The sequence below is a fragment of the Festucalex cinctus genome, chromosome 12 (genome assembly GCF_051991245.1).
Source record: "Festucalex cinctus isolate MCC-2025b chromosome 12, RoL_Fcin_1.0, whole genome shotgun sequence".
Lineage (NCBI taxonomy): Eukaryota > Metazoa > Chordata > Actinopteri > Syngnathiformes > Syngnathidae > Festucalex > Festucalex cinctus.
Genome location: NC_135422.1, coordinates 6,325,824 through 6,339,300, shown reverse-complemented (window position 1 = coordinate 6,339,300; position 13,477 = coordinate 6,325,824). Strand labels below are relative to the sequence as shown.

General features: G+C 41.7%; 1 protein-coding gene across 4 annotated transcripts in view; it reads right to left on the bottom strand.

Annotated features, from left to right (window-relative positions):
* ttll5 (tubulin tyrosine ligase-like family, member 5) overlaps window positions 1-13,477 on the bottom strand; it is a 55,588-nt gene that overhangs the window by 19,058 nt on the left and 23,053 nt on the right. For all 4 annotated transcript variants that reach the window (XM_077538971.1, XM_077538972.1, XM_077538973.1 and 1 more), the window contains 9 exons: window positions 12,894-13,030; window positions 12,407-12,641; window positions 11,393-11,510; window positions 10,840-10,986; window positions 10,667-10,755; window positions 10,430-10,578; window positions 9,635-10,159; window positions 8,339-8,526; window positions 6,060-6,190 (listed from right to left, as the gene is read on the bottom strand). In XM_077538971.1, the coding sequence (XP_077395097.1) occupies window positions 6,060-6,190; window positions 8,339-8,526; window positions 9,635-10,159; window positions 10,430-10,578; window positions 10,667-10,755; window positions 10,840-10,986; window positions 11,393-11,510; window positions 12,407-12,641; window positions 12,894-13,030 (1,719 nt within the window). The remainder of the gene's footprint in view (window positions 1-6,059; window positions 6,191-8,338; window positions 8,527-9,634; window positions 10,160-10,429; window positions 10,579-10,666; window positions 10,756-10,839; window positions 10,987-11,392; window positions 11,511-12,406; window positions 12,642-12,893; window positions 13,031-13,477) is intronic.

The following is a 13,477-nucleotide window of genomic DNA, read 5'->3' as shown; positions in this document are numbered from 1 at the left end:
TAAAGCAATGGTAGTTATTGGTGCCAGAGGAGTATACGAGATCAGCAAGGGCCATGTTGCAGCAAGCCCTTTTTGTCAGTGTTTTTATTTTACCAAGAATGTGAATATGGACGAAACTCAGCTATATTCTAATGCTAATTGCTGCAAAACGGAAACAGATACAAATACACTTTTTTTTCCCCTGATGAAAACAGAGACTCTAATCTTTCTTTTGTTGTGTTCCAAGTTTTTATAGCAACTGAACAAAATATTCTGTGGACCTTGCAAAATCAGTCAAAATCCAACAGTGAAAATGTCTGGGAGTGAATGAGGATTCTCTTGCCCTCTTTAAACATGCTAAACTTTTATTATAAATCTCGAGAGTCATCTAGCAGCTTCTAACAGGCTGTCAAAGACATTGGACTTAAGTGTGCAAATCAGAGGCAAAGACGAGGGCAAAGCTTGTGGCAGCCGTAGCGCAAACCAAAACCTTTGCTTCAGTACTCCCAGAACTTCACGTTCCATTCGCATCACAAAGCCACAACCTGGAAAGAAAACCATTTGACGAGCGCCACGAGTTTGTAACTGGATTATCTGTTATTACAACTAAGCTGTTCTTTTTCTTTTTTTTTACCACTGTTAAGAGAATGGAGAGCGGCCTCATCCTCAGACATACTTATACTGAATCAATTGCTCCCTTATGACCCAAAGATTCCAGGAGCAATGGAACTAATTTAAGGAAATTTCTGCATTTCATTTGACCTCATCTGAGGAGCTCGCTAGACCATGATATGTGGATGCATGATGACATCAACTCAAAAAAAAAAAGGACATGGCATTCAACATTTTTCTTTTTTAGCCTCTGTTTAACTATGAATGTCCAAATGTTTTTATCGAGTGAACAGAAGGGAGGAAAAGGGATAAAGTGCTCCATTGATGACAAGGTAATTCAATGCAATATTTTAAAAATAAAAATAGATGATGTTGAATATATCATCCCCTTAATACAAAATATGTAATTATTGGTTTACAGATTTTGGATAATTATATGCTCCCAAAAATTGGGAAATAGCACTTTTGGTTCCTTAAGATGAAATGGGCTCAGTGTCACATTATTTTGTCTGTAGAGTGAGGCTGTCTTTGACTAGCCAATAAAGCCCTGCCCTATACTCCAAATGCAGGAAGTGGGATTAAAAAATGATGTTACAGTAGGTTTGCCATCTTCCTAAAGGATACCAAATTTTGAAACGTCTCGGCGCAAGCGTAAATCAAAAGAGCAAATTGCTTTTTCAATCTTAACCACCTCACACAAGGAAGGCTTTGAAAGATTTTACTTCCATTGGGGACTGAACCCAAGACGTTCTGAAATCTGAATCAAGTCGAGGCTTGTAAATAGACCGCCTGGTGTTATGCCTGTATTGTGATTCTGTTTCTATATGACAATAAACGCTTTTGAAAAGCCTAATCTATCACAGACAAACAACCCGTGTGTATGGTGTGCTGCACTACTTTGGGCTGGCTCCAGCTAAAAATAAGGCCCGAAAGAGCACTATCGGGAGCAGCGAAGAGAGATCTGACAAAAATAGAGTGAAACTAGCCCAGTTGAGGAAATGAGATCCCAAAGGGGTCTTATTGAGAAAGTTCTTGAGAATTCTCCCAAATTCATTTTTCCACTAGATTTTCACAATAGCCACAGTATCTCTAGAAAATAAATACAAATGCAGTAGTTCAATTAGTTTTCAAATAACAACAATCAGATTTCCAACCAATAGTTTTGATTTTTTTTTTTAAAGCAAATTTACTGAAAATGCGGAAAATGGACAAGCGACTTTTGCCTGTTTCCATCTGTTCTTCTTTTGTGAATATTGAGAGGGCACTCCGTCGCTGTAGGTGGCGGTATACACCATCGAGATGTGATTCACCAGTAATTTAAAAGAAGAAGAAGACCAGGCAGCGACTGTGCCGTGCGATGACGTCGTTATGATTTTGCTTTTATAATTCCTGAGAAAACGTAGTGTTTCTTTTCTGAAATGTCATTAATGTCCGCTTCTTTAATTCATTCCAAAAAGATTTCAGTTTCATACATTACTTTAGCGCTTGTCACGTAATATCCGGTCAAAACATGCAACGTGCATCCGGTCTTGCCAACGGTTATTCGCAAAACCGGTTTCCATAGCGGCTAGCCAAAATGCGCATTTTCCTTTTTTCGATACGCTTCAAAATCCACCCCCTCTAAGCGTAAAAAAAACTTGTTTTTGCTAATTTTGCGCCTTTTTTTTTTATTTCTAACGTTTCCGTTTAGTTTTAATTTCGTATTTCTTGAAAATTCGAATAAAAATGAGTGGATGGAAACTCAACTAATGTGCGATAGTAATCTTGTGTTGCTCAAGTGGAACATATTCCCGCCTTTGTGTGTCCAAAAGAAAACAAAACAACCCCCCCATGCATTTATCAGATCATATAATAGGACCTACTTTACAACAACAAGTGGTGTGAAGGTCATTTCGGGGTTTTTTCACTCCTGGAAACAAAAGCTTGTCTGTGAACATTTGAAGGTCAGAGGGCACCAGACAAAACAAGAGCCCGTTCTTTGTTTACAGCAGTCATTTCTTTTAATGACTTACATTGGATTGGACCACAGGGAGCTGCAGTGCCACTATTTTACTACTTTATGGGCGGACAATTTGTCACATCAACTACTAATTTTAGCTTTATTGTTGCCGTGCAGGAATTAAAAAAATAAAAATAAATGCAGGGGGAACAAATGAGTGAGAAGAACAGCTCTTGCAAAAAATATCCAAGACTTCCTGTCTGACTCCCTGCTGTGCTCACCAGGCTATAGTGTGCTGATATGACTTCTGGTCAAACAATACAGCAGTGTTAAGTTGAGCACATGTGCGGCATCAATCTAACTCAGTGTGAATGTGGGAAAATGGACAGTGTGGGATGACGTTGTGCCACAACATCTCAAAGTTCCGCCCCCTCACTAGTAGCGGCGCTTTCTTTGGGAAAGTGCATCTTTGACTCATTTAAAAGACAAACTATTATCCGACGACAATCAGGAAGTGTGGCGCTACATGCGTGTAGTAACACGGCATGCTAAATAGCATAAAAACCGCCCGCCTTCCCATTACAACATCTGGCTCCAATCAGTCGCGAATAAAAACATCTTTTAAATTCAAAGGCGGAGAGACATCAAGCCAATTTTGTGGAACTTTTGGTGAAAATGTTGAACTTCTTTGATGGCAGACAGAGTCGTTTTATTAGGCGGGTTTGTTAGTTCAGCAAACTGGCCGATATAAAACTCTCTGGAATGCCCCGACAATATTCAACCAAGTCAAACAACAGCGCGACAAAACGCTGCGGCGAACTAAAAATACCACATGCATGCAGAGACAAAAGTTTAGATGTCTGTTTCTGTGGCGAGGGTGCGAACACAACCAGAGATGCTCAAATGTGTGAACATTACACAAGCGGACAACCAGCTACAAACCACTGTGGATTTATATGACCGTAATTGTTACATGGAAAAAAAATTACAAATATTTTTAAGGTTAAGCTACAAATATGGGACAATGTTTATGGTATCATAACTTGGTGTGGTCATCCCAAAGGTTTTAAAAGGTATAAATTTGCAATACACTTTCATGAAAAAATTCAAATGAATCCAACTAGTCGATTAATCGATGAAAAAATATTCGATAGTGACAGCACTAATACTGAACCACGTTCAACGAGCACAGACTAGAGGTCAACATCAATGTGCCAGGTGAAACACTTGCCGGAAATGATCTTAACGTTTACCGCGGTTGTAACTGGGACAAGCGGTGTTGTTTCCCAGCCAGCTGACGGTGTGTCCTAAAGAAGCAGCCGCTGTTGAGAATGCTGATGCAGCATACCTGCTGGATCCTGGCAGCGGCACTTCAAAGACCCACAACTGCTCTTTGGACCAGGTCATAATTCACCCCTGTTGTTTGCCTTAAGAGCCAGTGCGCTTAACTGTTTCAGTATGTTTGGCACAAACCTTCAGGGGGAAAGGGGCTCGGGAAATTGTGAGCGGCATGGAGGCAAAATCAACCTAATATCTGTACTAATATCTCATTAAAACTTATTCATAGCAGGACTTATTCAGAGCAGGATGAAGCCAATACGTCACCGAGGAGTCGCTAACAAGGGAGCGTTTGTGTGGCAGGCCACTGTACACGGGCAACATGAGCCTGTTGTGTCACATTTGAAGTGACCTCTTAATCTGTTTAAAAAACAACTTGCAGTGTGGTGTAGCCTACATTAGAAATGTAGGTGAAAATATTCACTTTCAGCCTATAGTGGGGAGAATGGCACCAGGGTCAGAATTCCCTGAGGATAGTTTGAACCGTCTAAAAGGGAAGGCAGGAGGCAAATCAACAATCTCCTGATTGCCTGGCAGCCATGTGACCCCCTGAGTCATGTCATTAGAGCAGTTTGGTTCGACTGGGGAGCAAAACCCGGGACATGTAAAGCAGATGTGATGACCACCACAACACTATAGAACCTCCCTATGTGACAAGGAAGCCAAACACAAGAATTTCACACAAATGGGCTCAATGTTACGAATGTTTAAGTGTTGTGACTTCAGATAATGAGAAAGTGGATTTTTATTTGTTTGTTTTCTCCAAATTTAAATAAAAGCAAACGTGGTGCCCCTACGGGTGACTGAAGGAATTGTGACTTCCTCAAGTGCCATTCAAATTATTAATTTGTCGCAAACGATGACCCAAGTATCGAAAACTTGTTGGTTTGTTGTGATTGCATTGCTGTTAATGTTTTTTTTAATGTTATGATTGTTTTATGTTGTTTCTGTAAAGCGCTTTGTGACAGTTAATGTTGTTCGCAAGCGCTATATAAACTAAACTAAGTGCAATTTCTGGAGAAATTGCGTGGGAATGCTGAAAGCTGAATGCTAATAGCTGAATGCTAAGATTTGATGGCATGTGAAATGCTAATGAAGTAAATTGAGATATATCCATCCATCGGGAATGCTTCAGCATTCCCACAATAAAGATAACTTGACTTAAATGACAATGTGTTATATATTAGACATGCTAAATAAAATAAGTGAAACATTCTTAGGGTAATTCTAGTTGGAGGTATCAGCATTTATTAATGCAAACCACAACAATGTGGCATTTTGACTAGATACTTTTAAAAAGTAAATTTAAGGATGAAGTGTTATATGTCTTCTTTTTTTGGTCTGGGATCCAAAGACATCCTAATAAAAAAAAAAAAATAACAGGAAACTATCTGCCATAGTTAAAAAAAACAAAAAAAAAACACAATGAAACTCTCATTCATGATTTGTGTGAATAAAACATTTAAAAAGGGAAAAGCCAAAGATTCTTGGAATTCCCTCACAGGTCCAAAAGTGAAGGAAGTGCTGGACAGGAAAAACAGTCTGGATCGAGCAACATGATGAGGTCGAAACCCAGTGATGAATGGTCAGCTACTTTTCAGGATAAAGTCAATGAGACAGTGCGAATTATGAAGTCATGCGTTCAGTGAAACATGATGACCTTCTGTCTGTCTGTCACGATTGAAGAAAGTAGAGGGACCCAAAGTACGTAATCTTCTAACAGCATTAAAGCGGGACAAAAACACATAAGGATTAAGTGTCAATAGAAGCGAGCCTGCCCAGAGGGCGGTGTCCACTCCGCCATCATTACCCTGGCATTTTTCAATTTACAAGTCCATGTAAGACCACTGAGAGACTTGAGATGCTATTGAGTGTGACCAAATGCGCTCATGGGCTCAAACAGGCTCCAAGTGTCTGAAGTAAATCACACACAAAAATAATGTCCTCAGGACAGGAATTTGGAGCAAGGGAACAATGCAATGACATAAGCCATTATTTAAAGAATATGAATTTAATGACTTTTTAATGAAGGAATAAATCGTACAAAAAAAAAAATAATACCGGCAAAATAAAAACTGATAAAAAAAAATATGAGTCCCATTAAAATGACACAACTACCAAAATTATGTGCAGTCCTGGACATATCCCCATACTTAGTAAAGAGGCTTTGAGAGCATTTCTTTGGACTTACTGGGTCGTGTTTCTAAGAGGATCAGCTGTGGAGTGTTCCAGCCCGCTGGGTCCTTGGATATTGGCAGATGGGGCCAGCATCTTTGGTCTCTCTCCACTCAACATCCGGCTCGCCAGGTTTAACCGGGTCAACTGCGGACGACAAAGAAGGCTTGAAAACATCCAACAATTCAAAACTGTGTGTCGTTTGTATCGTATTTGCAAAAACTAGGAACTATACTCTAAAAGCAGTTGGGTCAAAAGTAACCCAATTATGAATCAAAAATGGACTGATCCACTTTATGGATCAATTTGACTCAATTTTCTGGGTTGTTTTATACAAAATGGCCCGATTTTTGACCCAAAGTAGAGTCAATTTAAGCCAAGTAGAGGATCTGACCCAATTTTATGGGTTGTTTTATATAAAAGTAACTAATTTTTTACCCAAGTAGACAATCTGACCTAACTTTGTGGGTTGTTTCAGACAAAATGTCCCACTTTTTGATGCAAAATTGGGTCAAGTTAACCCAAGTAGACGATTTCACCCAACTTTCTGGGTTGTTTTATACAAAATGTGCCAATTTTTGACTCAAAGTTGGGTCAAATAGACACAAGTAGAGGATTGGTCCATTTTTGTTGCCCGTAGTTGGGTTATTTTTGCCACAACAGTTTTTAGCATGTACTGTCCTTCAACATGCTTGTCATGTTCTCAACAGTCAAAACAATTTTACTATTGTCACAAAAGCAAGCATCCATGTTGGCCTCCAGTATTAACCAATGTAGTCTTCCATAGACAAGGAGGCCATGTAAAATTTACACACAGCACGTGTCCAACCTAGTCTGTGCTCAGCACTAAATTCAGGTGGACCACTCCCACCCCCTCCATAAATTATTATTACTTGCTAGTCCAAATCTATTTACAACCCCTCCGGGCCCTCGGGCTGCTCTCTCCCTGGAAAAGCTCAAACGGCACCACGCACTACTGTGTTATTTGTTTCACTCTCCTCCTTTGGCACAAAAAAAAAAGAAGATGAAAGTGTGTGATGATGCCAAGTCTTACAGGATGTAGGAACCATGCCAACTTTTCCACTACAACGAGCAGTGCGCCACACCACTTTGGAGGTCTTTCACGTTTAAGTGGACTGGCTTATTATTCATCTGCACTCGCATGACGGATTGTCAAGTTCATTACACGAGTAACTTAGTGTAAAGACACGCACACGTTTTTGTCTCCCATGATGAATTGGCCATCTAACATAATATTTGAAGACAGCTTTACAAGAATCTCATCGTCATAATTATGCATTGCTGAGCAAGAGTGTATTTGTTCTGTTGTTAATTTGGTAGCAGGTGCAGCCAGATTTTTTGGATTACTATTTCTTTTTGTACGAAAACCTTGCATGACGGCGAGTAATCACTGAGTCCGTAGAGAAAAGGGATTTCTTCACGTTTACAAAGTCCTCCTTTTGCTTCAGCTAGTGATTTAATAACTTGTAATCTTCGCCTTTAAAAAGCACACAGGTCTGCTTTGCTCTGCGAAACAAATTGCTGCCATGTCCTGGACTCACTTTTTCAAAGGGAATACAGTAAACACCTTTCAGATAGGCTGAATAATGCCGAAGCAGCTTAACCGCAGCCTGTGTGGTCTTGTGTCATCCTAAGAAACTCTTAACAGAAAACATCCAGCGAAGCAGACAAGTAGTATGAGGAAGAGCAGATGGAGTGATGGGTTCAACGCACCAACCGACCAAGATCATGTGGGAGAAGTTCGTGAGGAAGCCGATGTGAACCGTCGCTTCGTCGCATTCCTGTATTTATAAGCATCAATTACCACAAAATAGCAGCGTGCTGAGTATCAACAGAAATCACCCCCCTCCCCCCTTCATGGTGCATCTGATAATGAGACCTCACACAGAGCGCGGGGACGTGATGCTCCGCTCAGCCAGTTTCAAACCCTGAACCAGAAGCCGCCCCCGCGAAAAAGCCACAGTCGACACGCAACCAAAAGGGGGGAGGAAGGTGTGCCGTCGCTCGCGGCTGCAGACCCTCCGGCTCCGACAGGTCTGCTGCAAGAGTGAGCAACTACATGACGCCGGTCAGCAGGGGGTCAGGAAAGAATTAAACATTGCCAAAGAGAAATATAAAAGACCTCACAGAGAGAGGGCCTCCTGCAAAAAGGGCCACATTTGTCTTCCTTCCATGAAAGACTGTTTATTAACCCAACATACTATACATTCTTATTTGAACAGAGCCTTGCCCCAGGTGGCACCATTTAGGTAAGAAAAGTGCAAGTCAACTCACATGGCGCGTTAGAAGGTTGATGTGACTGGAGCCGCCATTGGTGCGAGCAACCTGCTTGTCTGCCAGCTTCCGGAGGGCCGAGATGAAGGCCTGCTGGTTGGATTGGGCCTGGACAGTAAGAGAGTTCAACTCCCGGAAGCTTGACTCGGAATTCGACTTCAGCTTACTGGAACTGTATGTTTTAGGCACTGCGGTACAGAGAGAAGAAACGTGTCAATGTGGAAAATTGATGGAAAAACAGGCACTTGGCATAGTTGAACAATTAACAGAATATACACAAGCAGGCCACTTCCTGGTTCACAGGGATCGACGTGAAAATATAAGAATGGGTCCTGGGTCGTTAATTGTTGGGGTTTTAAAGGTGAAGTCAAGCCAAAAATAATTTTTGACAATATATTCTATGCAGCCTCAAGTGTCTAAATACAGTATTCTGGTTACTATTGTGTTAATGGAATATGAGTAAAGCAGCAAAATCCAGCCATTTTTATCAATATCAGAAGGCGGCCATTTTGCCACGTGCTGTCGAGTGAAAATAACATCACAGTTGCTCAGGGCTCAGGTAACAACCAATTGCAGCGCAGCTTCAGAAAACAGGTGAACTGTGATTGGTTACCTGAGCCCTGAGCAACTGTGATGTCATCTTCAGTTGACAGCAAGTGGCAAAATGGTCGCAACTGTCGACAGTAAATGGCAAAATGGCCACTTCAGCTTCAGAAAACAGGTGAGCTGTGATTGGTTACCTGAGCCCTGAGCAACTGTGATGTCATCTTCAGTCGACAGTAAATGGCAAATGGCCCCGGATTTTGTTTCCTAATTCATATTCCAGAAACGTAATATTAATCCGAATGTCATGTTTACACTAGTGAGGTCACACATTACATATTACTGTCAAGAAATGTTCAAAGTTGACTTCCCGTTTAATGACTATTATATGTGTTGCTGGTCATTAAAAATTGAGTTTAATGCTGAATGAAACAAACTACCATCTCTCCCGTGCTTGCCAGGCTAGGTGGGAACACTCCCATCATCAAATTTCTCAAACTAAAATAACGTTTAATGGCACCTGTGTTTTTCGACACCCTCACTTCTTACTTTAACCATCTCCAAACATTTCGTTTTTAATTTATTTTAACTGAGTCAAACGCCATTTTTAGCATATGTTGTGGGCCACCGAAAAATGGACGGCGGTCCGCAAATGGCCCCCGGGCCGTAGTTTGGACACGCCTGGTATAGGGGATCTAACTATCCAACCAATGAATAGCAATCAAACAAAACCCACCACACAGAAGTGTTTACCTTGGCCTGCAGATGCTGGTTGAGAGAGCTTCTGGCTATATATGTGGAGCGCACCGGAGAATGAAGAAGTTGCTCCGGAGCTTGGCGTGACCGCTGGAGAAGATGGGATCCTCCAGAGAACCTGGGTTGGTTGTCCCATTGACACAGGAGGAGGGGTGAAAACACGAGAGTCGTTGAGTGTCTCAGTGTGGCGGAATTGGGACTTGGCCAAGGACTGAGCGTAGGACGGAGGCTGCGGGGGAAGCGGCAGATGTGGAGGACGATGACGAGGGAGGGACGAAGGGAAGATGGAGCAACTCTGATGATGAATATGGGGGAAGTCTGAAGTCACGGGAAAGCTTGAGCGGCGTTGCAAAGTCTGGACTTGTGGATGGATTTTTGCATAACCAAATCCGGTCAGCCGGCCTTCAGACAAACAAACTGTGGGTTGACTTTCGGTGGCCTTTCTGTCTGTGTCACTGCTGACTTTTCCTGTGGAGGGCGTTGCTTGTGACAAGCTGGAATCGTCTTTGGACACAGCCAGAGCTGTTCAAAAGAAGAAAGAAGCCAGAGCTGCTTTATCACCAGCAAGCCATTCCATGGCTCTGACACACATTTGTTTTCTCCAAATGAGATCTACTCCTTTGAAAGTGACCTTCACTTCACCCTGGATGACTCAATCTTTTTTTCCTTTATTTTGGGGGCTTTACAGCTTGAAACAGCAAAATTCCTGTTTACTGTGCTTGAATGATAAAATATTAAACATAAACCAGACCAAGCGTAAGGGAAGCATGAAAAAACATGGATTGGACTCACTTTTGGAAGTCTCACAGTTGCCTGGCTCGACGGAGGCGTTTACTTCGTGAAAGGCTTTTTTAACACGCCTGACTTTTGTACCGATGAAGACGGTGGCTGATTTATTTTTCTGCGTGTAGAACGTCAGGACTTCCTCCAGATCACTTTCACTGTTTAAATAAAATCGGGAGAAAGATGTGTTTTGCAGATTGCGATCGCTCCACTGAACACTGCAAGGCGGCTTGCCAATTGACCAACCTCGCAGTCGTGATGTAGTCGTGAAACACATTGGCGGCAACACACTTCTCTGTAGTCTTATGGTGTTTTTTCAATATAAGCTCGGTTTCCTGAGAAGATAAGGAAGCATAACAGAAAAGAAATCACACAATGTCGCTTGTGTTTCGGTGAAACCGCACTCTGGGAATAGGCACCTTTTCGTAACACTGAATAAACTCTCCTAGTTGGTGGGACAGAATGCGTCTGCGGTCTTGGATTGGTAGCTGGTGACTGGGCACAACCACATTAACGTCTTGCTGGAGGTTGCTGGCAGCCCTTCTCAGGAAGCGAACAATAAGCTCCTGTGCACACACACACAGCCCATTTTGAATCAATAATTATCATAGATGTGAATACAATATTTCTGTTTTCACTGTTGGGGATAGCCTGATAAATAAATCAGCCAAACGTCACAAAGATGCTCCTAAAAGGTCTGAGGTTGCTGCTGATGAAGATAATGATGATACATGCCATAATTCCAGTACAGCAGCATAACTTTCCAATAAGGCAAATTTCTCAAGAGGCCCCATTTTTCCCTCCATGTCTTCAATTCAACCACAGCCAGGGCACAGATGAGTAATAATAAGGGGAAATCTGGCATATATTGTTGATACATCAATACAAAACAATGTTCCATCCAGGGTAATGTATGACAACTCCTGTTCATTAAGAGAGACTCCACTACCGAGATGTTTGGAATAGTTGTACCATTTGGTCATTGTCCTTGTCTGCCCAAGGTGGAATGCCTTTGACACTGCTCTCTGCCAAAAGTCTTTGTTGAACCCGCTGTAGGTACGAGGAAAAGGTCATCCGGGCCTGCACTTTACTGGAGAGGAGACAAAAGATGAAAAGGAAGTGCATTTTAGCATTAAACGGCAATTGAGTTTTCATCAAGGTTTTGTCAGTCGGGTGAAACCTGATCGATCAAATGTAATATTGTTGTGTAATAAAAAACATAATTGGATCTCTAATGGTGCCATACCAACATGTTCCCATAGAAATACTAAAAAATATATATGTAAACAAGAAGACAGCTATTTGGATTAGTGATTTGGATGATTAGCGATGCGGGTTAGTTAGGCCATGTGGACAAACTATAGGGTCCGTCCCGATTCATAGGGTGAAAATTAGCTCTTTTAAAATATGTTATTTCCCACCACCAAAAAAAAATAAAAATCCTCAAAAGATTGGCCTGTTTTTGTCATTTTTTAAAATAAATAAATAAATACATAAATTAAAAAAAATAAAGCTTTAAAACAGTCACAGCTTCTAAGTAAGTCATACCTTTATTATTGCAAGAAGCTATTCTAGTCATTATTTTCATTTAACTCATTTGCTCCCAAAAAAAATTTATAAATATGTTCTATTTTAAATGTTAAATGCAAAGAAGTATTTATGTTTTTTGCCTTTTTTATGCTACAGTATACAGAAGGCTTTGATGCAGCCTTTCAACTGCAAAGAGCAGTTGTATGCACAAAAGCACTAGTGGTATCGGTACTTGGTATCAGTATCAGTATGTTGGTCTGCAAAAAAAGTGGTATCAAACATCCCTAAAATAGTCCCATCAAAAAAGTAAATCTATTTCCAATTCATGCTCCTTTGGTGGGAGCAAGCGCGTCCTTCACATCAATTTGCAAGCAGGTCAGCGTGAGAAAATAAAGCGAGGGAGCATGACGACGGAGCGTGAGCAGCCACCCGGAACACACATACACACACACTGACCTGATGTCCCACCCCTGACGGAGGAAGTGAAGCAGGTTGACACGGGGCCTGATGTTGAGTATTGCTGCCTGCGAGCCGGACGCAGCGTCGCTGTGACAACTCTGCGCTGGTGAAGCTACTTGTTTTCTTTGCTCTGCTACCAAAAGCTTGCGTGGGACGTGTTCCATCGTCCCTCGTATGCAGTCCTCTCCCTCCAGGCTACTGCCCTCCATCAGGGAGGCCTTGGATTCCTTCCCTGAGGTATGCAGCATTGCAAGGGGAAGACATATGTCAGTTGCATCACCAAACCTTTGGCAAAAATACACACACACAGAGTACACTCAAAATAGGCTTTTTGTTTTTGCTGCAATGACATCAACTCATTCAGAGCCATATTTGGCTAACCTTAGCGTGACACATGGGAGTTTTTTTTTTTTTTTTTATTGGAACCAAAAGTGCACTCCCAGCCTGCAGTTTGCCGAGCTGAAGTAGCATACATCAGGCCTACCCCATTTTTTCTTTCCAGCAGCAGAGCGATGACTCAGGTGGTGCCGTCTCCTCTTACGGGCCTCCAGAGACGGCAGCTTCCTCTCGTACTGGACGGCGTGGTAGCCATCCAGTGCGTCCATCTGCAGCTGCGCATTCCTTCGAGACAGAAGAAGACATGTCAACACAACCGCGGTGACAACAACAATACCGATGATTTATATGGAAATGAGCATTTCCAAAAAGACGTTGCAGAGCAAACTCTGAGAAAGATTAGTAAGTTTGAGTCGTTTTTCCAGATGTTGACATGACTGACAGTGATGGTCCAAAGGAGAAAGGATAAATGTTAAATAATAACAGTCAGTGAGGCGTTAAAGCATTGAACGACCTCGAAAGGGAAACTCTTCAATGTGATGTCCGTAAAAATGTTGAGACAACGCCAATAAGTCATTGACTGAAACAATATTTGTGCATTTTATTAATAGCTGTTGTTTTACAGCCTTTCTCTTCCTAAACTGATGCCACATAGACAGTGGGCACACTGGAAAAATTGAGCGTATATCCTCTTCTCAGCTGTTCCTCTCACCTACCCAAGTGAAAGACAAA